Source organism: Liolophura sinensis, chromosome 7 (assembly GCF_032854445.1).
Source record: "Liolophura sinensis isolate JHLJ2023 chromosome 7, CUHK_Ljap_v2, whole genome shotgun sequence".
NCBI classification, from domain to species: Eukaryota; Metazoa; Mollusca; class Polyplacophora; order Chitonida; family Chitonidae; genus Liolophura; species Liolophura sinensis.
In genome coordinates, this window is record NC_088301.1 from 58,419,821 (window position 1) to 58,447,491 (window position 27,671).

General features: G+C 38.6%; 3 protein-coding genes across 5 annotated transcripts in view; 2 read left to right on the plus strand and 1 right to left on the minus strand.

Moving 5' to 3' along the window:
• LOC135469754 (fibulin-1-like) overlaps positions 1 to 4,565 on the plus strand; it is a 14,064-nt gene extending 9,499 nt beyond the window's left edge. For both annotated transcript variants that reach the window (XM_064748337.1, XM_064748338.1), the window contains 2 exons: positions 3,145 to 3,407; positions 4,285 to 4,565. In XM_064748337.1, coding sequence (XP_064604407.1) covers positions 3,145 to 3,407; positions 4,285 to 4,430 — 409 coding nt within the window. In that variant the 3' untranslated portion in view covers positions 4,431 to 4,565. The remainder of the gene's footprint in view (positions 1 to 3,144; positions 3,408 to 4,284) is intronic.
• Positions 4,566 to 4,701: 136 nt separating this feature from the next.
• LOC135471157 (3-hydroxyacyl-CoA dehydrogenase type-2-like) lies at positions 4,702 to 8,343 on the minus strand. Its single transcript, XM_064750251.1, has 5 exons — positions 8,300 to 8,343; positions 6,909 to 7,073; positions 6,019 to 6,183; positions 5,368 to 5,605; positions 4,702 to 5,235 (listed from the first exon to the last, which is right to left on the minus strand). Exons 1-5 carry the CDS (start codon positions 8,321 to 8,323, stop codon positions 5,045 to 5,047), a joined length of 783 nt encoding a protein of 260 aa, XP_064606321.1. The 5' UTR covers positions 8,324 to 8,343; the 3' UTR covers positions 4,702 to 5,044.
• A 72-nt stretch (positions 8,344 to 8,415) lies between these two features.
• On the plus strand, positions 8,416 to 26,551 carry LOC135471402 (ataxin-10-like). Of its 2 annotated transcripts, XM_064750629.1 has the most exons (12): positions 8,416 to 8,564; positions 11,075 to 11,251; positions 13,963 to 14,033; positions 15,310 to 15,339; positions 15,974 to 16,076; positions 20,671 to 20,853; positions 21,250 to 21,327; positions 22,487 to 22,664; positions 22,992 to 23,100; positions 24,012 to 24,187; positions 24,616 to 24,679; positions 24,936 to 26,551. In XM_064750629.1, the coding sequence occupies exons 1-12, from the start codon at positions 8,422 to 8,424 to the stop codon at positions 25,118 to 25,120; spliced, it is 1,497 nt and encodes a 498-aa protein (XP_064606699.1). In that variant the 5' UTR covers positions 8,416 to 8,421; the 3' UTR covers positions 25,121 to 26,551. The 2 variants fall into 2 exon arrangements, with proteins under 2 accessions (XP_064606699.1, XP_064606700.1); XM_064750630.1 differs by lacking the exon at positions 15,310 to 15,339.
• The last annotated feature ends 1,120 nt before the right edge of the window (positions 26,552 to 27,671 follow it).

Sequence of the window (27,671 nt, forward strand, 5' to 3'; positions counted from 1 at the left end):
CCACCAAGATCCGAATTCCCTCAGACCTCTTTACCATGGCAGGACCACAAACAGAATTCCGGCGCATGGAGTTCGATCTGAAGCTGCTCACCGCTCGAGAACTGCTGGCCGGCATAGAGCGGGCGACTCGAGATATGTTTGAACTCCGCAAGCTCAGCAACAACAAAGCTGTCGTTCGTATTTTACGGGAGATTCCCGGACTCAAGATGTCGAGCTAGAACTGGACATGCATATATATGGTCAAGACAACACGTTTTTCGGAACAGCAAAAGCCAAGATTTTCCTCTACGTAACAGCCAGCGATATATCCTAATACTGTGCAGGGTTGACATAGGTTACATTGTTTTATTTCTTCTACACATGGGGAAAGAATGAAAATAAAAGCAACCTGTCCAAAGTTTCTGAAAGACCTTTCATGATTGGGCCCCTGCTAGGAGAGGAGAACAGTGGTACGGAGCTTTTTCATAATAGGTGTAAATTTGGGCGTGAAATTGAGAATCCAGGACGGCAATCCCCTGCCAGAGTTCATTGTTGACGTAACTCTCGAATGTGTGTGATAATGGCGGCATAGCGAAGAATATTGTTTGAACTAAAAGACGCTGTCGAGAAGAGTCTGAGTGAACAGAGACACTTTTTTAAACAAATTTTTTAACAAACAAGCATACCAACTCTGTGTGATTGAACAAAAACTGAATGTGCACACCAATATATATCCCCTTTTTACGGAAATAAATTTTTTATTATATATAAGATATTTAAATCTGCCATTTTCTGGTTGATATTTTATTTCCCCAAGACAAGCCTACCACGGCCTACACAGGCGAATCTGGTCTGGAGTTTGCACTGTCATGGTCATATCCACACAGTGATGGGAGGGAAAGCTTGCTGATGGTCGCGAAATCCATCGTGTTAATACTCGTGTAAGCACTATGTGCGCGTAATTTGCAAGTGGCAGTACATGTTTATGCTGGCTTTTGTACTAAGGATTGTGTGTGCCAGTTGTGCATGGGTTGTATCCTAACACTTGGCATTGTCCCTGTTCGCATGTGTTCTGATACCCCTCCTTCTTGATTGTCCTCGCCATATGAATGTATTGTCCTGATTGCACAGTTCGCTCTTCGTAACCGACATTGGTCCCTGACATCTCATATGAATATTTGCATCTTCTTTCACTCACGATAGAAGGCATAAGACGATGTATCTGTCAGTATAATATATGTATCTCAATTTATACTGATTGGCTTTAAATCTGTCTTGGCTTACGTATAACAATTCTGGCCTTTCTATAATTTTACCTAGAATCATTGTTGATCGTGTAGATATGTGAACGGATAAGCAAATTACGCTGATGTACCTTTTATGAAAGTGATATGTGAAGTCTGGTGAAACATCTGTGAATCGTCTCAGTGAAGAAAGTTTCATTTGGTTTACATGAAACCTTGTCGGAAGGAGGAAATTACAATGCAATGGCAAGATGGTATATCTTAAGGAGAAACAGAATCGTCGTTGACGGGAAAGTGTTTAGGCTACGTCTAAGCTAAGATAAAATGGAGGTAAACCACCTTCATTCAGGTATCGCGAGGGTTGTAGATTTCAACCAAAAAATTCCACCGCCAGCAATTACCGTCGATTATGTATCCCTTTAAACAAACTCAGTTTCCTTTATGTAATACACCAGTAAAACGAAAGCTACATTTTGCATCAATATTGCAGTATCAGTCATACTCCTGATGATGACAACATAAAACCCTGAAATATTGAGTCAAAATGAAGCTCTTGTTTTTAACTTGCCTGTACAAAGTACAGCATCATGGGGTAATTCAATTACCATAAATTACCAAATTCACGACTCAGTACATGTGTATTCCCTGAGAAACAGGATTTTGGTTACATGGTACATGTTGCTATTCCATGGCAGTTTCATCTGCTCTAGCACCCTGAAAGCTCATAGCCTCTGTGCCATTTACTTCGCGTTTACTTCTGATGCACTAACCTGTGTACCACTTAATCCGCGTTCACTTCTGATGCCCTAGTTATAGGCACAGTGGTTAATAACAGGGTTGTTTCCATTCAATCGAAACCGTTACATAAACATTTTGGTTGATGGATGAGGGCACCATTGCGTGTCGTCAACATCACCTCCAACAGTCTGTGTGTTTTACGTTGTCACCTATATTCAGCTATCCGCTCTCGCTACCAAAATTTCCTTTCGTCAGTGTGGTGTCAATAGATCTTTTCATCAAGTAACGAGGGTTCAATGATGCAGTTAGTACATTGTGTATAGGCGGAGAGACTAAAGTTTATGCATTCCAGTAATATTAAGTTGATAGTTCAAATTGTAGGGTAACCACTGGTCTGACCTATATATATCAACACTATGCCGGTCGTATCGCGACGGTACAATATTCATGGAGCACCCCTCAGTAGACACCCTACATGACGCTCCACCAAATCGTTATTACGGTGGTGTGATGGGCATTGGGGAGTGGGGTGGTGGATTGTGGAACAAAGGGGACATGTGTATTAAGCATATCATACAAAGACCACTGATAATATGAATATTTCAGAATAATTCGACTTGCACAGCCACGAATCTTTTGAATGTAGTCTATAAAACCAATGGTCTCCTCGATCAAATCGGTATTCAACGGACTGATTTAGCAGCCGATTGTATATCCTACTTACTGAATGACCAACTATCGTCATACAAGTCCTTTTGGATTGCTATCCATTTGCCGAAAATTGATCAGCATGTCATCTCTGGCAATCAAGGTGAAAGTCGGATATATGCGGCGGGTATGAGAATTTCGTCAACTCAACCAAATTCCATCAATTCCATATGACAGTAGTTATCCGCTTAAAACAGCTGTGCCAATGCGCTTTCTCGAGACCGCAACAAACATTGTCACGCCCAAATAATATGATCTGTACTCAAGCAGCTGCTGAGAACATTTTTTCAGACGGCTCGCGAAGCGTGGAACTAGAGGGCTGTCTTTTCATCTGCACGCTTTGGTATATGTGTATTTGGCATAATTTCCAGCCCGTCACCAGTCACCGATATTTTCAAATTATGTAACTTATATTAGCAATATATAAGGAATGCGAATTCAAGCCTATACAAATGTGTTACTTCTGGCTTTGAAGCTCCAGTGTGGGTGTGATCACGGACGACGAGCTGGTCTGTATCCGCGAGCGGTGTGGAGTCCTCGATGTAGATTGTATCGTCAACACCACCAAGAGTATATCCTGGCAACATTTGACTCTACCCACAGTGCGGTTCTTGCCCAGACCGGTTACCCTGGTAAACGTGCAGACTGTCGGTGTGTCTGCGGACCCAAATCTGGAGCTGAACATACTGGAAGGAAACGAGCTGGGTTTGTTTGACGTTAAAACGCACAAGGACAGAGGTAATAACGAATAACAGATGCATTATTTCCTATCCGTATAATATAGTTTATCGATTTTATTTTCTTTCCATGGTTAAAAGGTTAATTCGAAATGCAAATTCGGTTATTGGCCAGTTGTTTGTGACATTTGGCACCACTGTAAAAAAAATTTCAAACGGGCTTTAATTGGCGGAAGAACCGAAAGGCAGGCAAATAATGCTTAGGTTTAAGTTAGCAGTAAGTTTCTACTCACATGCAGAGATGACAACACCAGCTTGTTAAGAGCCAATGCAAAATATCTTCCAACATTTACGAAGGGTTGAACGCATCCATCAATGATACCTTTTCCCAACCTGAACTACATGAACATGCACACACTGTAGCCTTGTCCGCAGAATATCTGTACAACTAATGGCCTTTTAAAACTTATCGCCTTTTGGAGTATGTCTGCTCGTCTCGTTGTCCATTGGTCTAATAAAACAGTCCCCTTTTGGAAGGGTTAAGACATTGGTTTCAAACCCCACGCAATGAGTGGTCTGGTTGTTAGTGTACTAGTGCAGCACAGTGACCAAGGAGCCTCTCACCAATGCTCCTTCTCGCTTCCTTTCTGGTCGTAAGTGGGAAAATCTGCCAGCAATTACCTGTGGACGATCGTGGGTTTGCCCTGTGCTCTGTCGGGTTTCCCATCACTATAATGCTGACTGTCGTAGTAAAACTGAGATATTTCTGAGTACGGCGTAAAATACAAATAAATCAAAACTACTTGCCATTTTTTGTTTTTTTTTTTTGGTAAACGTATGGCTTTTGATCAGGTGTACGTATCGCGTATTTACAACATGAATATGTCATTATTCTTTAAATAAATATTCTAGTGTTTGGTTATGTTTGTGATCACCAGGTGCTCTCCGTCTGGTGAGGCCACTGTACGGTCCTGCACGGCATTTGGTGAAGATGAGGCTGGACCACCGAAATACAGCCGGGACCTTCGTCATGACAAGTCACCTGGCGTATGTCATCATCACCGTGAAGGGGCCTCGAGGTTGAGGGATCTGCCAATAGCTGACACTGACTTCAACTATACCTCAAAGCTGAACCATTCACAGATAACAAAATAACATCCTCTGCATAAGATTGTGATGATGATGACCATGATGACCATGATGATTAGTAAGCATGCCAATCGCTTTCTGTCACATTCAGAAGCATCGGTTATGACTTTTGTGGTTTTCGTAATCCTTCCATGTTCCATAGAGGATAGATAACTTGATCATATGATCCGATTGTGTGTAATAACATATATACCAATACCTGGGACGATTTTTTGTATCCTCTTGTATATTTGACCTTTTTATTGTATAGTACAAAAATGTAGCCAGCTTTCAACTGAGCAGTCAATCTGCTTTTTAAGGTGTACGAAATGTCTTGTCACATGAAATGTTTCTTATATAAATCATGTAAATACCGCCAGTTCTATTTAGTTCAGATCGACCATTATTTTAACAGCATTTAAATTAATATTCACTGTTAATGGATCTGATTGACTTTCTCTTCAATAAAACTGATGCAGTATGTTTCTGGACTATATGTTGTAGTTGTCTGCAGAAAGTGAAACCATAAATGTTCTCATTCAACTCGTAAGTTTTCACAATATTCCATACTTAGGGCATCATTCTAAGTGCTCCATCCAAACGTATAACCTCTCCATTAAGGAGGGGATTTTCAATGATGGTTTGTGCCAGATGTGCATACTCCTCAGGGTGCCCCAACCTACTTGGAAATGGAATAGTACTGGCTAGGTAATTTCTTACTTTTTCTGGAAGGCTTGCCAACAATGGTGTGTCAAAGAGTCCTGAAAGTAAACAGAAATACCACTGATCACATACGTACTGCTTCCCTGTATGACATGTTGAAAGTGAAAGAAAGACTATACAAATATATTCCACATTATCAGAGTATTAAAAGCTGAAGTCATTTTTATTACCTGGTGCAATGGTCACACAGCGGATTCCCTGACCAGCCAAATCCCTGGCGATAGGTAAGGTCATGCCAACTATAGCACCTTTACTGGCAGAGTAAGCCGCCTGTCCCATTTGTCCATCATAGGCTGCCACACTAGCTGTGTTGATCACCACACCTCTCTGTCCATCTTGATTTGCCTGGTTCTGGCCTATCAGTCCCACAGCTAACCGAATCACATTAAATGATCCCACACTATTTGTCTGCAAAAGTTCACCGTGATGTGCATGTATGACATACTGTGACATTTTAAAACAAATTTACTTAACCTAGGCTTAAAATGTGGAAATGTAACACAGGTAAATATAATAATGTTGTTATCTTGTTAAATTCAGGGATCCACACACACTCTCTCCGAATGATTCTGTGTTTATTTGTTCTAATTTCCTAGATGACAAAAAACTCTCTGATAATTGCCAAGCAGTGGAGATTTTGATCTCCTCATTTAAATATATCCCTATCTATAGTTGAGAGATTTCATATAAGTATTTAAAAATAAAAAACAAATTTGTTATTATGAGCAGCTCCATTTATGTGTATGACGTTAACAAAATCAGTCTGCCTGCAGGATAGAAATGAGTGATAGAGATGAAAATTAAATGTGTCAATAACTTACCATTAAAACCTTTTGGAAATCACCTAGTTGATGTGGCAGGTTCTTTTTAAAGTTGTATGTTTTGAAAGCAACGCCAATCCCTGCACAGTTAACAGCTGCATCAAGTCTGCCATATTTATCTTTGGCCAGATTTATAGCCTTTGTAACATCCTCTTCTGATGTCACCTAAAAGGAACAAAACTGATACCTATCTTAAACCAGAACAAGGTTCTTGAGTGTTAAATAAGAACTGGAAAAGGTAAAACTTTCTGCTTTAATTTGACAAAGACAAGTTATTGTTATGTTTTAGCTAACACTTGAAGTTTGCCACAACTATCGTATGAGCTCCAATACAATTTGAGTTTTATATTTATTTAATTCGGGTTGTATTCTGTTCCCCAGACTAATTAACAGTGTTCAGGTTTATAGCTACATGTAACTGGGCAGAGCCCAACGAAACACCACTGGCCTCAGATGTCCAAATAACTGTCTGATGCCGAGTCTACAGTGGAGCCTCTAGACACTCATTTGACCACAGAATCTCCTTGGTCCAGGGCCTATTATCTCAAAGTGATTTGTTTATTTATTTATTTGATCGGTGTTTTACGCAGTACTCAAGAATATTTTACTTATATGATGGCAGTCAGCCTTATGGTTCTTGGAAACCGGGCAGAACCTGGGGGAAACCCAAGGACCATCCGCAGGTTGCTGGCAGGCCTTCTCACTAATGGCTGGAGATGAACCATGAGCTGGACTTGTCATCTCAATTGAGACAATGCCTTAAACTACTAAGCCAAAGGTCCAGCACTAGTATGATCAAGATTTTTAATTAAAGAATTTTTAAAGATGTAAGATGTGACATTAACAAGACGAAGCGAAAACCCTAAATGCATACAGAGAAAGCCACACACATCAGTTGGGGCAAAGACACAGCTGTCACCAAGGGCTTTGGCAACTTCCTCCCCTTTTGAAGAAGGTAGGTCACATAGTACAACACGGGCTCCCTGCTGGACGAATCTCTCTACTGTGGCTTTCCCCAGGCCTGATGCCCCACCAGTCACCAGTCCAACAAGTCCCTAAAATATAACCACATAGTGAACATAAATATCAAGGTAACAGAAACACTGCATAATAACATTTACCATACATGCTTGAAGCTGAACAGACCTGAAAAAGAAAAAGAAATGCAAGAAACAGATCACAGGCCAGGTATATGTATGATGTGACGTATGAAGGGCACCAGGTAAGAGATCAGAAAGGACAAAGACTACATTTGAGGTCAGGCAGGCCAGAGACCAGGTATGACAGACAGGACAGAGGCCTGATATGACAGATGGGACTGAGAACAGGTATGAAATCCAACAGGACAGAGGCCAGGTTTAACAGACAGGACAGAGGCCAGGTTTAACAGACAGGACTGAGAACAGGTATGAAATTCCACAGGACAGAGGCCAGGTTTAACAGACAGGGCAGAGGCCTGGTATGACAGATGGGACTGAGAACAGGTATGAAATCCAACAGGACAGAGGCCAGGTTTAACAGACAGGACAGAGGAATGGTATAACATCAGACAGGATAGAGGTCAGGTATGAGATCAGACAGGACAGAAACCTAGTGTGACATCAGATAGGACAGAAATCTGGTGTGACATCAGACAGGACAGAAACCTGGTGTGACATCAGACAGGACAGAGACCAGGTATGAGATCAGACAGGACAGAGACCAGGTATGACAGACAGGTACACCTGGTAAGGTAAGTGTCTGTTGGTCAAAAAACATACATTGCACTGCCCTGTTTTGGCATTATTTGATGGCGGTTTAACACCATACACATGAACAGCAAAATTCTACAGATGTTTCCATTTAACAATGCTGCATGCAATAGATGACACAAGCATTTGCCAACCAATAATCTGGCTGAAACCACATATCTCGATCTTTCGGGAGAAACCATAGGTATAAGGTCTACAGTTTTAATATTTTGTGGATGGTGTCAGGCATGAAGACATTAAGACATAAAGCTAAGAAAGCTTATTTAGCTGCTTATGCGAGATCAGAGATTACATAGGCCTGAGTAACATGTTAGAGTAACAGGTTATCATACAATAAGTGTACAGTGATTACAGTCCACCGGCCTACAAGTGCATGTACCGGTACCTTTCAACAATACAATGTCAGAACTGCTCCTGATTTTTATATCCGTATAACGTCCGAATGTGACGAAAACATGTTATAACTACTAACAACAGCCTTTTAATGGGTTAAAATTTGGCTGTAGCGTACACCAAAAACCTATGTTCACCTTCAACGATCCGATGTTCGCCATCGTTTCGTGCCCTCTGAAAGCTTTCCTCGCACCACACGCATGTGCCTTGAATTTTGACCAATCAAAATAACTCTAACCCTACAACGTGAACCTGGAAAATGGAAACCCATAACCCGTGGCTAAGCGTGTTGCAAAAGACTGATCTATTTGTAAATTCTGTTGATGACCATGAAAGAAATTGGAACGACATATTACAACAATTACAGACAGTGGAAAAATATTTGAAGAACGAACGTTATAGGTATGGATAATATTTTTTTGGTTGTCAGTTAATTCCTATGGAAAGTATTAAGGGAGGGCCATTTTTCGCATCGGCTGTAACCATTAGGGACTGTAATAAAATTTGGAGAGGTGCGTACGACTTTTTCTGACGACCAACATTAGGACATGACGTAGAGAGCCTTGTCATTGTCAAGGCGATGGAAGAAAGAGCTGGCTTTAAAATTGACCAGTGGCAATGTCAATGAGGTCGCGTGTTCAAATCTAGCTCTCGTGGTTTGGGCCGGTTCCCTCCATCAGGTAATAAACCTGACCATCGTCATATGTGAAAACTCCAAGTGCTGGGTATGGCAGTCAATCAATCAGTCCATCATGTCAAAGCATGCAGACTGAATCACCTTACTTTAGGAAAGGTTGGAAGATTCAGGATTTATTGATTTGCAAAATACACGTTTGAGTACATCAAAAAATAACAACATTGAAAATAAGTACAAATAACAACATTGAAAAAAGTACAAAAGGAAGCAAAACATGGGGCAAATTGGTATTACAATCATGATAACATCAACATTTTATGTAGGCTTCAGAGATATTAAAATCTGGACTGTTCATGATCCTCAACAGATGGTGCAGTACTGTAGGACTAGTTACATGTTGGTCTGAAATTTGTTTCGGGTAATCCAGGAAAAAAAGGTGTCAGCTTAGAACTACTACTGATCAATGGTTCAAATGACTTCCATCTCTTTAAGCCCAGGAGGCAGACTCTCTATCATGTTGAACCCAGGGATGACTCCAGAGACCACCTAAACCTGTGAGATGTCTGTTTAACCTTGTGTGGTGTCTGTCTAACCTTATGTGGCGCCTCTCTGACCTTGTTTGGTGATTAAGGATTAATTGGGTTACTTAACAGATTTCTGCCAGTCAGTTCTACTGACGGATTTGATGAAGGAAACTATTCTTTAAGGCAAAACCTAGGGTGACAACCAACCTTATGTGTTTGATGTATTGCCATGATATGGCTGAAATATTGCCATTGTGGAGTCTCGCCACAACATGCCTGAAATATTGCCATTGTTGTTTCTCGCACAACATGCCTGAAATGTTGCCGTTGTTGTGTCTCACCATAATGTGGCTGAAATATTGCTGATGTGGTGTCTTGCCACAATGTGGCTGAAATATTACTGATGTGGTGTTTCGCCACAATGTGGCTGAAATATTGTTGATGTGGTGTTTCGCCACAATGTGGCTGAAATATTGCTGATGTGGTGTTTCATCACTGTGGCTGAAATATTGCTGATGTGGTGTTTCGCCACAATGTGGCTGAAATATTGTTGATGTGGTGTTTCGCCACAATGTGGCTGAAATATTACTGATGTGGTGTTTCGTCACAATGTGGCTGAAATATTGTTGATGTGGTGTTTCGCCACAATGTGGCTGAAATATTGCTGATGTGGTGTTTCATCACTGTGGCTGAAATATTGCTGATGTGGTGTTTCGCCACAATGTGGCTGAAATATTGTTGATGTGGTGTTTCGCCACAATGTGGCTGAAATATTGCTGTTGTGGTGTTTCGCCACAATGTGGCTGAAATATTGCTGATTTGGTGTCTTGCCACAATGTGGCTGAAATATTGTTGATGTGGTGTTTTGCCACAATGTGGCTGAAATATTGCTGATGTGGTGTTTCATCACAGTGTGGCTGAAATATTTGCTGATGTGGTGTCTCACCACAATGTGGCTGAAATATTGTTGATGTGGTGTTTCCCCACAATGTGGCTGAAATATTGCTGATGTGGTGTTTCACCACAATGTGGTTGAAATATTGCTGATTTGGTGTCTTGCCACAATGTGGCTGAAATTTTGCTGATGTGGTGTCTTGCCACAATGTGGCTGAAATATTGCTGATGTGGTGTTTCGCCACAATGTGGCTGAAGTATTGTTAATGTGGTGTTTCGCGACAATGTGGCTGAAATATTGTTGATGTGGTGTCTCGCCACAATGTGGCTGAAATATTGCTGATTTGGTGTCTCGCCACAATGTGGCTGAAATATTGCCAATGTGGTGTCTTGCCAATGCATTCATTCATGGTGTCCAGCTTTTAGTGTATAGCACAAGTCCTGGGGACTCTGGAGTCGTTGTGATTCTTCAGTTGGGTAACATTAACATTGTGAAAGTCAAAAACTTTCATATTTACAGCTTGATATAGTTCACATATAACCAAAATATTAAAGTTTTTAGTCCTGAACACCAAACATGTTCAATGAATTATTTAATCATGGATGGTGTGAATGAGGTATGGTATCACATGCTAACAAGAAAATTATGCCCTATCCATCAGGAATAATGACATTATTTAATTCCAGTTTAACATTCCAATGGGTTACAGAGTAACAAAGTAGTGTCCCTTTATTTGTGTTACCGGAAATCTCTTTCACAACTCTAACAGCCCCTATTGATCTGTGTATTTAGACTCTACATGCTTTTGACGAGCACATCAGACTCTTTTTTTGAAGCCCTTGGTTTCTCGTTTCAGAGAATCAGTACCAGAGTCATTTTATTCATCTATTTGCCAAATACTAAATGAAGGCGGCCACCAAATTATCGATCAGAGGGAAGAATGTCATCTGATTGTTTCAGTTTTAATAGAATGCTTTCGGTGCTTGAGAAATGGATGTGCCAACTGTGCTCGGAACCAAACCCAAATAGCTGCGTAAGTCAATTAAACTGTTCTATGCCATTCTCCAGATTTATAGGCAAGATCAAGTGTATGTAAAAAGTTAAATTTTCTGACGTGGAGAACAGGTGTAAGAAAAATCCAGAAAATCTTACTTCTCTTCCCTAATGTATTCTCCTGCAGTTTCAAACTTCCATTCTCATGAGGGATAATCTTAGCTCATCATTATCACTTATGAGAACAAAAATTTGAAACTGCAGTGGGAATACAACAGTGTAGGAAAGGTTTTCTTGTTTGTATGTATGTATATATATATATATATATATATATATATATATATATATATATATATATATATATATATGCACATTCTAGTGCAGGTCACAAGTTGGAGTAACACATGCATTCATGCAAATAATATAATGCACACTATTCTCAAGAATTTTTGGCTTATAGTCAAGGCAATGAGCTTTATGGGTCAGGTAAATCAACACTCATTGCCAGGTACTGTACCAGACAAACCTCCTGACATAGATCCCTTGACATGTACATTTTGTCTCAGAATGTGTTGTTAAGGATGCGTTCTAAAATAAAAGAGAAAAAAATAAGGTGACCAGCTTCCATCATAGGGCATAAAAATGGCTTGAAGCCACAGTTTTTGTAGCTAGCAGTCAGGCCTGTGCTAAAGTCAGTTGTGATTGCTGGGGGAAAAGCCCAAAGTGGGGGCACTAAATTGGTCCCACGCTCCCAGTATATTCATCAATGGCGTCAATCCAAAAAATTACTGACCATCAACGGAAAATGTGCATAAAATGGAGGGGTTATTATCAAATATAAAATACGCCTCAAAACGAACTTTTTTCTCATATTTTTTCGCATATCTCTTTTTGTTTTCCTTAGAACCATAATTTTTGTTGTAAATAGTACCTTTTCATACATCCTTTAAATCTGCAGCTGCATAGAGAGCTAATTCAAACATGTGAACTCAATGGCCTGTTAGTTGGAGGGAGCCAGCATTTTAACCACCCAGGGCCCTTCACTACACATAAGGTCTCAACGTGACTGAACTACATTGCTTACATGTTGCAGTGATTCAGGTGACACAGTAGTGTGTGAAAGTTATGCCGTCAAACACTTTCACCCTTAAATTTCATAAGTTTTACTATGAGTGTAATTCTCTAGTATTAAGTAAATACGGACAGAGCATCCAGAATCTTTGGCTGTACACATGATGTGTCTAATTCCAGTTAGCACAGGGCTAGGATCCATATATTCATCATGTTGGATACTAGCTAATGAACAGTTGCAATTAAAATGCAACTGAGATACTTAATTTATTATCTAAAACTTATACACTAGCATCTCACCAATGCGGTTGCTGTGAGTTGAAGTCCACCTCATGCTCGCTTCTTCTCCCACTGTAAGTGGGAAGGTCTGCCAGCAACCTACGGATGGCTGTGGGTTTTCCCCGGGCTCTGCCCTGTTTCCTCCCACCGTAATGCTGGCCGCCATATAAGTGAAATATTCTTGAGTACGGGGCGTAAAAAACCTATCAAATAAATAAATACACTAGCATGGTACATGATTTGAATACTGAGTTCACTCATTCACCTAAAACATGCCATGCCTTTGCCTAACATCATTACTGCTTCTCTTCTCTCGATTCTGTCCTAATTTCTTAATTTATATACTTTCTTTGGTATTGGTTTGTGTTATAAAAGCTCATTTGGGGAATTAGCTTAAAGCTATTGACAACTAATTTTTTCAAAATGTGAATTTATTAAAAGGAAGCATGAGTTGTCTCCCTTATCTCTTAAACGTTAGAAATAAAAAATGTGATTTGTCATAATAATAATGCTGTACATGCAATTTCCACATGAAATATTGAACATTCCTGTCACTTTGTGGTCAAATCTTGAGAAACTAATAACATGGAATAGCTCATACAAAGTATTGGTAAATGTTTGAAAAATATTGAGCTCTTATTTTATCAACCTAAATGAATAGTTTTAACACAAGTGCTTTGTGGATGGGTACATGTTTTGTGGGTTCCAGAAGTTCGACTGATATAAGATCACATGCATTGCTGCAGGGGCCTCCGTGGCTCAGTTGGTTAGCGCACTAGCACAGCGTAATGACCCAGGAGTCTCTCACCAATGTGGCCGCAGCTCTGCCCTGTTTCCTCTCACCAAAATGCTGGTCTCCGTCGTATAAGTGAAATATTTTTGATTACGACGTAAAACACCAATCAAATAAAATAAACAAACGCTCAAAAAAAAGAGGAGGGCCATACAGCGATGGCATTTCTCTGTCACCCTTGAGATCATGTGTTTATGTCCAGTTCTCGTTGTCTTGGCTGCATCTTCAAGTCCGGATGTTTGTTGGTACCTGTAATAAAGTTTGCTACCTTAAGCAGTCAATCATAAACCTCTTTAACTTCCATCACATAAGTCAAAAATTCTTGAGTATGGCATTAAATACAAATCAAATAAATAAATATTCCTGTTAAGTTAAACTTGTTTGTTCTGTCTTTAATTCAGCTGACTGAAAATCATTTCATCATTATGAACTGTGATCATTCTTGTATAAAGCTGATTGGTCAGCATAATTCTCAGATGCAATCATTTTGTAATAGAAGCAAATCCTCCATGTCTTTTCTTGCTTTTTTCTAACCTAGTAAACTTATTTGAACAATTGATGTTACATTCATTGCACACTAGATGTATGTTATTCTCTTCTTTTTCTAGACAACCTGGTATCTTAAAAGAAACGATTTATATCGCTGAAAATCTCAAATCCAAACTGCATATCCCAGAATGTAAGTACTGGTACAAATTCTTATTGACTTTATTACAGTACATTAGTTTGTGTTCTTTCAGAAATGAATTTTCCAGTGATGTTCTTTTCATCTAGTGATTCAAATATATTAATTCAGTCTAGCTTTGTGTTTCATTTATTTAAGGAGAACCCTATGTTTGAAGACTTTAACAGAACAGAGCTTCATTTAGAGTAAATCTTGTAGCGCCATTTGGTATTTAGACAACCTGTTCTTCAGGGTATCATTACCGTACACCAACTGTGTAAATACTGCAATAAAATTTCCAATTTCTACAAAACTTCATACATGGATTCACTGGAAAGTCTGCCAGAACATTTTTGACTGACTGATTACCATTGACCTTTGTCTGACAGGCCAGGGTTAATGTTTGCCTTACAGTTTGTTACACCTCCAAATATACTCAGCCATATTGAATGCATCTTTATATATGGATCAGGGAGGGTTTCTGCGCCAGTGAATATCTGACCTACTTGTTGGTGTTAAAGTATTTAATTAAGACTTATTCGGCTTATCAATTTAATGTATTTATTTCTTTGTGGTTTGAAGCTGTACTCAAGAATATTTCACTTACGCGAAGTGGTCATTATTTATGGATGATGGAAATGAGTGCCCTGAAGAAGCCACCAGTCTTAACTAACCCCACATGTGAGGTATAGATACACACACCATTTTGGTGGAAAACAAAGCGTCTTCAAGGGACGTTAGACTGGATCAGCAGCCACAGATGACTTCTAACTGCTTTGTGTGGTCACCAGTTCATGTTTATTTTTTAGCTCACCTGTGCATAGTTTAGATGTACCTATTGTCATAGCCTGAGAGTCAATGTCCAGTGACAGGGAAAGCATTATTATGGAAGATGTTAATCATAAGAAGTATAATGTATATTGAGTCCAATTTGTGCACCACCGGAGATATTCCATTGTTGATTATTTAATGTCCATTTTAATGACAGAAAGTTACAAAATTTGCTACCTAAGCTTATTGTTGATTGGAATAAGTGTAATGTAAATGGTGATGATGGTGTCTCGAAAAGCACCTCAAAATAAGGTAAATGGGCATTCCATCATTGAGGCCCTGCATATATGTTATTTAACTTAAGTTAAAAAATTCTTGACCTTAATGTTTCTTTTGTATATTAGAATCCACGTGAAGCTGAATGCTTAGTACTTTATGCATTGAGCTGAGTTTTGCATTCATTTGTATCGTACAGATAAGCCCTAGCCTTGTTACCAAATCTGTTTTTTTTTTTTTTTAGCCCATCTTATCACAGTGCCAGGAAAACTAGGTACATTCCTGGCAATATTGTATACAATGTTTGTAATTGGGGACAACGTTGTGATAAGCTGCAATGTTGTGACAACCCATATATCCTTCTGCGATATTTTGTTTTATTTAATTTATTTTTTATTTGATTGTTTAATGCTTTATAGTTATACAACACCTAAATACATGTTTACTCTATCCATGCTTTAAATTCCTTCATCTGATAACGGTTCAAACTTCAGTTATTCTTAAATGTTATTACTGACTCGGTTATAATCGATACCAATTAACAATGGTAGTAAAATACATACTGAATCATGAAGATTTTGAATTTGTGATAAGATGCATAGACAGTTGGACATGTATATTTGGGTATAACGTTCGTAATGGTACAGTCCAAATGTGGTTATCAGTCCAATAATCTGTGCCGTGTTTTATCATATTCGGGAAGATGCATTGAGGCCAAATCAAATGGAATCATTTGTTCTGTGTTGTTTTAGTCTCAGAAATTATCAGTGAAGTATTTCAGATGCAGCATTAAACTAAACTAAACTTGTACAATAGTTGACAAATTCAAGTAATAAACAAAATAATTAATTCAAGTATAAACAAATGTATATAAGCAACTCATTCCCTTTTGATATATGTGTTTGTAGGTGCAGTGCTTTTAAGGTGTGTCATTCAGTTCTTGGGAAATTTTATAGTTAAAAATCATGAAAATCAACAGGAAGTTTTGAGAGGATTAAAGTCATTGTTCAGGTAAGTATTTAATCCACGTTAATACTGTCTCATATTTTGAGACACAATGTACCTCTATTACCCGCCCAGGTGGTCAAATTCAGCACACTTTTAGTCTAACATTGAATTTTACTGCCTAATGTATAACGGTGTATTGGTTTAAGAGTATTTCGTAGTCTAACATATGTGAAGCGTAAAAGGGGCTTTAATAATACTTCAGGATTTTCTGGGAAGTGAAAACTTCTTGAATAAAATCAGCCATTTTAATCACCTGAAAGTTATTGATGGATGTAATTTTGATAATGACAATGATATTTTGTATATAGGTAGTACTCCCAGGTGTGAATTTAGCTAATCTAGCAAAAAACAGGTGTCGTGTGGAGGTAATAGTATTAGTGGTTGCAATATTTTCACGAGTACCCTTGTTCCTAACTGACATACATATTTCTGTTTTATCAACCATTTTATCTAATTAACATATAAAGCTGTAGGTAATGTGTCTTTAGAAGCCAGTCAGGTGTGGGGATTGGCTGCCATGTTACAGTACGTATGCCAGCTACCCATTACTGGATAATGTGGATATGACCACACTCGTTAAGAATGTACCTGGAAATACGGGCATTAAGGTTGAAAGCGTGACGTCAGCCTGAAGTTATATGATTACTTCACCAGAGTAATACATGTAGGCTAGTGCCATAGCTCTCCTGCCAAGAAAAATAAAAAACTCACACACCCACATTCCCATATTTATATAAAATAGAGTATATTAGGATTATTTTTTATAGGGCAATGCATAGATAATTCACTCCTTTTGTTTATGTTAATTATACTCAAATGAAGTGAACTTTGCCTATTTAGTCATCCTTTCTGGTCAATAGTCCATTTAAAGACCACGTAGTAATCACTGGTATTTTTACATATCCATTGTAAGTCAAAGTGTTACACACTCTCAGTCATGCCACTTGACTGCAATCATCTCCTCCATCATCAGACATACCAGAAAGTACAATGTAACAAATACAGTGTAACATATGTATGTAATTTGTTGTTGTACAAGGTGGTATTTCCTGTATTCTGTTGTTCACCATCACTTTGCCAAAACATGTATTGTATACATGCATGTATATGCCTGTATTTATATAGGACAATATTAATTGTGGAGATTAAAGTAGGTGAATTGCACAAAAAACTAGAGACGGACTCACAAATGATAAATTGTTTAAATCCATTTATGCATAAATACTCTGACAAAGGGACTGGTCAGGGAATTAAATTTTATTGAGAAGTGTGTGCAATACAATTGAGACACCAAACAGAATGTGCAGTGACACACCCCTCAGTTGCAGACATACTGAATCGAGTTACAAATAATTTGTGTTGATGGGTTTGGTTATCCTGTCATAATGTTTCAACAGGAAAACAGTTCCATTCCACTGAAATCTATTCGATTTTGACTGTGCATGTGTGCAAAATACGCAACTTCCTAGAAGCAGTAGGGGTTACCTTAGCTGTAGCGGACGTACAGGTACACGGCTTCATTCAGAAAAATTCAGTTCACTTAGTTTCCCCAAGCTATACTGGAACTATGATGTGTCATGACTTCATTAGGACACAGATTCCCCAAGATATACTGGAACTATGATGTATCATGACTTCATTAGGACACAGATACCCCAATCTATACTGGAACTGTGATGTATCAGGACTTCATTAGGGCACAGATTCCCCAAGCTATACTGGAATTGTGATGTGCCATGACTTCATTAGGACACAGATTCCCCAAGCTATACTGGAACTATGATGTGTCATAACTTCATTAGGACACAGATTCCCCAAGCTATACTGGAACTGTGATGTATCAGGACTTCATTAGGACACAGATTCCTCAAGATATACTGGAACTATGATGTATCATGACTTCATTAGGGCACAGATTCCCCAAGCTATACCTGAACTATGATGTATCATGACTTCATTAGGACACAGATTCCCCAAGCTATACCTGAACTATGATGTATCATGACTTCATTAGGACACAGATTTCCCAAGATATACTGGAACTATGATGTGTCATAACTTCATTAGGACACAGATTCCCCAAGCTATACTGGAACTGTGATGTGTCATGACTTCATTAGGACACAGATTCCCCAAGCTATACTGGAACTATGATGTGTCATGACTTCATTGGGACACAGATTCCCCAAGATATACTGGAACTATGATGTATCATGACTTCATTAGGACACAGATTCCCCAAGCTATACCTGAACTATGATGTATCTTGACTTCATTAGGACACAGATTCCCCAAGCTATACTGGAATTGTGATGTGCCATGACTTCATTAGGACACAGATTCCCCAAGATATACTGGAACTATGATGTATCATGACTTCATTAGGACACAGATTCCCCAAGATATACTGGAACTATGATGTGTCATAACTTCATTAGGACACAGATTCCCCAAGCTATACTGGAACTATGATGTATCATGACTTCATTAGGACACAGATTCCCCAAGCTATACCTGAACTATGATGTATCATGACTTCATTAGGACACAGATTCCCCAAGATATACTGGAACTATGATGTGTCATGACTTCATTGGGACACAGATTCCTCAAGATATACTGGAACTATGATGTGTCATAACTTCATTGGGCACAGATTCCCCAAGATATACTGGAACTATGATGTATCATGACTTCATCAGGGCACAGATTCCCCAAGCTATACCTGAACTATGATGTGTCATAACTTCATTGGGACGCAGATTCCTCAAGATATACTGGAACTATGATGTGTCATAACTTCATTGGGCACAGATTCCCCAAGCTATACTGGAACTATGATGTATCATGACTTCATCAGGGCACAGATTCCCCAAGCTATACCTGAACTATGATGTGCCATGACTTCATTAGGACACAGATTCCCCAAGCTATACTGGAACTATGATGTATCATGACTTCATCAGGGCACAGATTCCCCAAGCTATACCTGAACTATGATGTGCCATGACTTCATTAGGACACAGATTCCCCAAGCTATACTGGAACTATGATGTATCATGACTTCATTAGGACACAGATTCCCCAAGATATACTGGAACTATGATGTCATGAGTTCATTAGGACACAGATTACCCAATCTATATTGGAACTGTGATGTGTCATGACTTCATTAGGACACAGATTCCCCAATCTATACTGGAACTATGATGTATCATGACTTCATTAGGACACAGATTCCCCAAGCTATACCTGAACTATGATGTATCATGACTTCATTAGGACACAGATTCCCCAATCTATACTGGGACTATGATGTCATGACTTCATTAGGACACAGATTCCCCAAGATATACTGGGACTATGATGTCATGACTTCATTAGGCACAGATTCCCCAAGCTATACCTGAACTATGATGTATCATGACTTCATTAGGACACAGATTACCCAATCTATATTGGAACTGTGATGTGTCATGACTTCATTGGGACACAGATTCCCCAATCTATACTGGAACTATGATGTATCATGACTTCATTAGGCACAGATTCCCCAAGCTATACCTGAACTATGATGTATCATGACTTCATTAGGACACAGATTCCCCAATCTATACTGGGACTATGATGTCATGACTTCATTAGGCACAGATTCCCCAAGATATACTGGAACTGTGGGGACCATGACTTCATTAGGACACAGATTCCCCAAGCTATACTGGAACTATGATGTGCCATGACTTCATTGGGACACAGATTCCCCAAGCTATACTGGAACTGTGATGTGTCATGACTTCATTAGGACACAGATTCCCCAAGATATACTGGAACTATGATGTGCCATAACTTCATTAGGACACAGATTCCCCAAGATATACTGGAACTATGATGTATCATGACTTCATTAGGACACAGATTCCCCAATCTATACTGGAACTGTGATGTGTCATGACTTCATTAGGACACAGATTCCCCTAGCTATACTGGAACTGTGATGTGTCATGACTTCATTAGGCACAGATTCCCCAAGCTATACTGGAACTATGATGTACCATGACTTCATTGGGACACAGATTCCCCAAGCCATACTGGAACTGTGATGTGTCATGACTTCATTAGACACAGATTCCCCAAGCTATACTGGAACTGTGATGTGTCATGACTTCATTAGGACACAGATTCCCCAAGATATACTGGAACTATGATGTCATGAGTTCATTAGGCACAGATTCCCCAAGATATACTGGAACTGTGATGTGTCATGACTTCATTAGGCACAGATTCCCCAAGGTATACTGGAACTATGATGTCATGACTTCATTAGGGCACAGATTCACTGAGATATACTGGGACTATGACGTATGATGACTTCATTAGGCACAGATTCCCCAAGCTATACTGGAACTATGATGTGTCATGACTTCATTAGGAAGAATTGTAGGCCTACTGAATCCAGTGTGTCCACACAAGAGCGCGCCAGAAGGCTGTTTGTCTGGAAATCTATGGAATGTGAAATGATTTGAAAGTAAAAGCTTAATTGGTGTGACGGCATTTTAACTTCGTTTCATTCATTGATAACAATATGTTATTTTCACAGAGATTTTGTGAGTTCTCCAGATGAGAAGTTACCGTCTTACACCTGTATGGTTTTACATGCCTGCCTTTCCGGACATAAAACTGAAGATAGTAAACTCGAAACATTTTTAACAAGTGAAGTGGAAGGAAAACTTCTTCTTGCCTCTATCCTTGATGCTTTTGAAAGGTGTCATTCTGAATGGCTGTGAGTATACAGTGCATGTAATTAAGTATATTAATATATTTCATCCTCAAACATATCCTGTACCAGACCCCACTTGCATGAAGCCCTGTTAAGAGCACGTGACTACCATGGCAACCAGCACTGTAGGCATTTCGTCCCCATGGTAGTTACGTGCTCTTAACATTAAGAGGTCTTTGTGCAAGTGTGTCCAGATATCTCCAGGTTCAGACCTCCTTTTTTCTCTTTTTAATTGATTTTCTTGATGTTAGTTTTTAAACTTCTATGCACAAATGTAGCTTCTGTTGAATTGTGTAGTTATCTGTAATCACATTTAAATAATAATGATATTAACTTCAGTATTGGAGTACATGTACATGTAAGTCTCTTGTGGACATTATAAAATTATTCCTAATTCAGGTTATTTGTCATACAAGATGTCCTTCAGCTCAACAATACTTGGGCCAGTATGAAAGCTGCTTTTACAACTAAAAGGAAGTGAGTATACATGTATATGTACAAGTGACTTATTCTGTTACCTTTCAAGACTTTGCTCATCTGTTTAGTATAGTTCGAGTTCAGAACACAGTTCTCTACACTTTTCTCCTTATAGTGAACATAAAGTCAGCAACTTAATTAGAGATAATTCCCCAAAAAGTTTTCCACAGGTGTTTAAAAATTCCAACATGGTTACATGTATCATCTTAATAAATAGCAAATAATCATTACTACCCAGCTAGACCATTCTCCCAGATTAACTATCTTATGTGACGTTATATAATTGAGGAGTTCTCCTATATAGGGATATCACTACGAAATAATGTTGCTCACCTCCAAAATTAAACCTCATCAGAGCTGAAAATTTGCTGGGGAATAATACAAAAAAAAAGGCGCCATATACCCCATTGTTGAAAGTCATGTGGTGAAGCCTCATGGGCACAGAGTTGTCTTTCAGTGGAGCTTCTTATCTTTGCCACAACCTGCATCTGTGTCAATATGAGCTGGTTATAACATCAGAAACTGTACCAAACATACAAATTCTCAGTCGGAACAGATTCTTTTCTGTTGATGGTTTGAAAACATTTCCCTCGTGTGTCTAGCTTTGCTAAGGAAAACTTATGCAACAATTCATTCTCATGCAATGGCTGTCCCTGTTTTGTTGCCAGTTTGCCATGACAGTTTAGTCTCCTGCCCAACATGTAGACACTGTGAAATTATCTTTCATTTACTAGGACACACCACCTGGGGGTTCAATTCCTACCTGGGTCAGCAAATTCCTAGATTCCCTTGCTTTCATTGTATATGGGCATGTAATATATCATTTTATCATTTTTATCAAAATATTGATATCTTATAATAGAAGGGTCAATATAATAATGAGGGTCATGACAGTCTCAGTTGTTTTCCTAAGTTGTGGAAAATTTGCAGTGTATTAAATTTGTTATATTTAAGTCTCAAGGGATCACACAGGAAGTTTAAGTCATTTTTCACTTTCACCTGGTATGATGCCAAAGGATTAAAAGGCGTCAACTCATCTGTATGTACACACACCTAATGACTCCTTGTCATCACGTGACTGAAAAAGTATGACATCATGACCCAAGCACACATGCATACATACCTGTATACTCTGGATATTATGTGTTCAATTATTTAGGCTTTTATTGCTAGAAGTAGCAAGCCAGCTATTGTCATGTGATGGAGGAAGTGGTGGACAAGATTCAAAGGGGAGCATCAATGTTTCTTTGTCTAACTTAAAGGCCATTGCAGAAGATTTTAAACAATCAGGTGGTGGAATAATCGGACTTACTGAGCCTTCGCTGGAGAGAATAGAGGTATGTTAGTTTGCACTTTAATATTTCATGTATTTTGTTGAAATATCTTGAGATATTCACTTTTTAAGATGTCGGCCATACAAGTACTACCATTTTGTTTCACTGATAATTTCACTATAAAATTGGGACGCAATTACATAATTGTGCCTAATCCCGATGTCTCACACTGTATATTGTGTAAAGGTAGTTTTGAAGGTTCTCTGGTTCACTTGTTTAAATGTACATTTTGTTGCTCTAGATTTGTACTTTTTTTCGACTGTTTTTATGTTCTTTTTATGACCACATTTGTAAGAATGTCATGATATACACGTTTGGCTTGTTTTCAAGAGTCCTGAGGTGATATTAAAGGAGTTAGAGGTTCTTTGCTTAGCTACTTCCGACCCATACCTCTATTGGACGCTCCGTGAAGACGAACAGCTGCTTCAGACAACCATAGGTTAGTTTTCAGCATCCATGCTTTTGGCTGTGCAATTGATTACCATGACAAATTGGTAATATCAGTTCAAAAAGATGGCTTTGAAATTTGGTACATGTTTGTTTGAATATGCAAGTCTGGAGACTAACAGTTGAATGGTATTGATTTGTTTAGTTGTCCTGGTGGATTGGTCTTATCACACAAATGATAACAAAGATCTGTTGAAACAATACAGATTGCTGGTGGAAGACATTGTAAAGATAAAAAAGGTTAACCTATGTTTATAACCTTGTCGGACTAAATGCTTTCGCCTTGACGTTTCATTTGCATTTCTTGCTTGGTCTATTATGGTCATATATTATTCATGTCATCACTATGATGAACGAGTCGTATACACCATTCAGTACTGCCTTCAGTTTTATAATCTTACCTGTCACTGATTACAGGTGTAGACATACTTTGTATGCATTCTCATATGGATATGGGGAAATAGTAACCTGAAACATATCAAACGCATTAAAATGTCTATTTTATCACTCATTTTCATCACATGAATGGTTCATTAATCACACAAGAGGGATAATTTAAAATAATGTTTCTCATCTGATGTTCATGATTTTTGAATTCCATCCTAACTATCTTTTCAGTTGTGGTTTGATGATTTCTTCTTTATGCAAGAACTGAGACATTTAGCTGGCAAATACATTACAGAATAGCTGATCCAAGTGTACTTGTGCCCATATTTGATTATGCAATTCTTTGACATTGACATATTAAGCCTGGTGAAGATGGAATTGAAACTGAAAGATTCTGCCATTTATGCACAGTCACAAGCATAAATGCTGAAATGTCATGATTTAACATGACAAACAAACTGATGTACATGTAGTTAACATTTGATCTAAGAAAGTGTGGTTGTTTTCTGTTGACAGGAATTCTCCACAAGGTGCATTCCTTGGGCAAAATGGGGAACAACGCGTTCAGTAGTGTAACAAAACCAGCAGAGTCGGATTCTATAACCAATAGTCAGCATGTGGCTGGGTTAAAGAGGGATCTAATCCGACTGACTGGAAACATGGTGTACAGAAATGTAACGAATCAGAATCTGGTATGGCAAATCAAAATCTTGGCATGTTTGATAGATGGAAGAGCCTCAGATTGATTCATTTATTTATTTCATTAGTGTTTTACACTGTATTGAGAAATATTTCACCTATACGACAACGGCCAGTATTGTGATGGTGGGAAACTAGGCAGTGTTCGTGAAAACCCTCAACTATCTGCAGGTTGCTGGAAGACCTCCCCAGGTACCCTTCAAGTTTAAACTCGTATGATGTCGAATGGCTCAGTACATGTACATACTTATTGGGCCAATAGTAAATAATTCTGTATGTTCTTATTACTGCTACATTTGTTCATCAAAGACAATCACTATCAAATGTGAAACTATCACATTCCATTACTCTTGGAAAAGAGTTTTGAAAAAATGATAGATCCTTTTATTTAAAAATTTTTTTTCCATTTGAATTTATCCAGGTCAGACAACTTGATGGTATCCCTCTTATCCTAGATCATACAAGCATAGATGAACGCAATCCTTGTATCCTTTACCTCGGTTTGGTGAAAAATAACTGAATGTTCAATGTATTTTATTTGAAAATGAAGTTACATTCCATGAAAACAATACTATGCCTATTGTGCTACTAAATTTATCACACCTTACGAGAAATGATTCAGGAATGATGAGTTCTCTTTCTGTTTCATCCTCCTGTTAGATAAACTGTTCTCACAGGAGTCCAGCTCACACAGCCAGTTGTACGCATCTGTACAGTTGCACTCCTTAACCATATCTGTAGTCATCACCCAGTGGTCAATTTTTGCCATCAGGAACCTTTGCGAAGACAACCAGGAAAACAAAGCCGTAATTGCAGCTTTAAAGATGGAAGGGCTTAGTGACAGTGTGTCTCTGTTGAATGAAATGGGAGTGAGTGCAGAAGTTTGTGATGAGAAGGTGGTTGTGAAACGCTTACCAAAATCTTGATGGTCTTCCTCGCTGATCAGTGGTGATTATTAAAATGAAATATGGTGTATACATGTGTAGTTAGTCATTTTCTTCAGATGCTAAAAACCTGTTATTGGAAGAGGACAAGAATCTTGCGTTCAATGATGCACTTATCCTTGTCATTTGCTAACAGTCATAAAGTTACAGAGCTATATTCTATATACTTTTCTCTAAGTGTCTTTGGATCTGGTCAGATTGCGGGCCTCTCTAGTGCTTTCCTGCAGCCATAAAACTGACATCTGCCCTATACATCATGTGAACTATGTAAGGTGTTAAACCACAACAGGTGAAAAAAAGTAAACTCTGGTGTTTGTGATCACTTGTGAACGCTCTGAACCGCAATCTGTCAGAACTGCCGTAAAGTTTTCATGGAAGCCTTGTCTCTGAAATCTGTGATAACTCTCTGTGTTTCGAATCTTTCTACTTTATATGTCTTCATTATCGATTAATGCAGTAAGCATACCTAAGACTGGACTTCTGTTCTTTGTTCTGTATTGGGTACTTGTGCTTTATCACACGGGGGGCCGTGGCTCAGCTTGTTAGCGCGTTATGGCAGCGTAAAGGCCGAGAAGCTTCTCACCAATGCGGTCGCTGTGAATTCAAGTCCAGCTCATGCTGGCTTCCTCTCCCGTAAGTGGGAAGGTCTGCCAGCAACTTGCGAATAGTCGTGAGTTTCCCCCGGGCTCTGCCTGGTTTCCTCCCACCACAATACTGGCCGCCGTCGTATAAGTAAAATATTCTTGAGTACGGCGTATAACACCAATCAAATAAATAAATAAGTATATCAGACGTATGACTTATAGCAAGCATTAGCAAATGGCTATAGATTTGTTGATGATGTCCAGCTTCTACAGTATATGTCCAACTATCTTCATTTATCAACCACTTGTGTGTCTATATTTCGGGGGTTCTTCGACGGATCAGTTTAACCTGTATCTGTTCATATGACCACCCCAAGACCAAGGATACCGGGCATTATGGGTCATATACCCAATAAATATGGGTCAAAGGTAAGAGGGGCTATCAGCTATACCTGTGAGACATAGAATGGTTTCCGTTGGTCGCTTCCATCATCATTTAGTTTCCTCCACCCTTAGAACTGCCACCACTTTATGAGTGAAGAAGTTGTTGAGAATGCAAAACCACCAAACATAAAAACTAAAACTTTGAAGGGAAGCTTTTCTTCACACATGATTATAAATAGTGGGCGATACAGAAGCATGTGTACGTATGGTGGAGGGAAACTGGGTTGTACAAATTGAAAGCAAGTGTTCTGCAAGTTACTTATTTAACAAACCTTATGTTGATGTGAAAAGAAAAATATACCAGCGATTTTTTTTTTCAAGTATATGTGGATTTATTACAGTAAAGTGACAACATGCTGTACTAAGTAAATAATAAAGGAACATGTGGACATAATTAATTACATAGAGTGCAGTGTTGGTTTTATTTAAAATCAATTTCTCTACTGTAGTCATTTTATAGAAACCACACCCACTCATTCAGGAAAAGGGGACAAACTGAAAAATACGATATTGCAAACACCTGATATTGGTAACTTTTCATACAACAGAAGACCCTATTGCATCTATCAGTGCCAAGGTGAGGGACAAAAGACAACTGGAATGTACATACTCCACCCACATGTATAACATTATAAAGTATTTAAATATTGATAAACAATCATATTGATTAAAATGTTAAAATTTAAATCACACAGTAGTTCATATAAAATGCATGACAAACACATGACCTCCCAATATACATGTAGAAACAACAGTTCCACAAGTTCTCGGCAGTTCAAATATTCGCAAAATATAAGCAACACTGCCAATCTGTGCATCTTTCTATGTATTTATAGTGCATTTCACCTATTTCTCTACCAACACAATTAACACTGTTTATGTTAAGCTTATCTAGCTCTATTTGGTTTCGATATAGTTAACACGTAAGTTACAGATTCATATACATGTACATAAACATACGGCACAAATCACCAACCAAACAAATAAATACATGCACATAGACGTGGTAGGTGAAATGTAATGTATGCAAAACCTTGTAAGATCGTTTCTTGTGGAGGTTTTTTTTCTTAGTGACTTAGTCATCTACCTTAGCAGTAAATAACTGGATTGATATATGTATGTTTGACATCACGTCAATAATATAATTACACCACTCCTTCTCCATTTGGAATTTATGGTATACTGTTTAATGTTCACTTTCAGATACCTATACTGGTATACATGTACACTAGTTTATAGGCCATCAAATTACCCTAAGTATAGACGTACTTCAATCTGTGGCATGTGGGGATATAACTGTAGGGTTTGCTGCACTATTAACGTACATGAGTATACGAGCTATTCGGGTTGAAACATATGCCGTTCTTGTGCACAAATGACAAGAAAATGTCGCTCTGTGTGCAGTAAAAAAGCTTACAGAAAAGAGCATTTTTGTTCAGGCCTCATTCAAGACATATGTTTCTGGTATTCCTTATTATAAAAAGTTTCAGGTAGCCTATTAAATG

What these genes read in the sequence shown, in the direction of transcription:
- LOC135471402 (XM_064750629.1), top strand. Translation starts at nt 8,422, where the DNA reads ATGGAAACCCATAACCCGTGGCTAAGCGTGTTGCAAAAGACTGATCTA. An exon ending in CACAGTGCCAGGAAAACTAG is followed by an intron (nt 15,340 to 15,973) that starts GTACATTCCTGG and finishes ATGTGTTTGTAG; the next exon opens with GTGCAGTGCTTTTAAGGTGT. An exon ending in GGATTAAAGTCATTGTTCAG is followed by an intron (nt 16,077 to 20,670) that starts GTAAGTATTTAA and finishes TTATTTTCACAG; the next exon opens with AGATTTTGTGAGTTCTCCAG.
- LOC135471157 (XM_064750251.1), bottom strand. Translation starts at nt 8,323, where the DNA reads ATGGCGAACATCGGATCGTTGAAG. An exon ending in CGAACATCGGATCGTTGAAG is followed by an intron (nt 7,074 to 8,299) that starts GTGAACATAGGT and finishes GTTATATTTTAG; the next exon opens with GGACTTGTTGGACTGGTGAC. An exon ending in ATTTCCAAAAGGTTTTAATG is followed by an intron (nt 5,606 to 6,018) that starts GTAAGTTATTGA and finishes GAACTTTTGCAG; the next exon opens with ACAAATAGTGTGGGATCATT.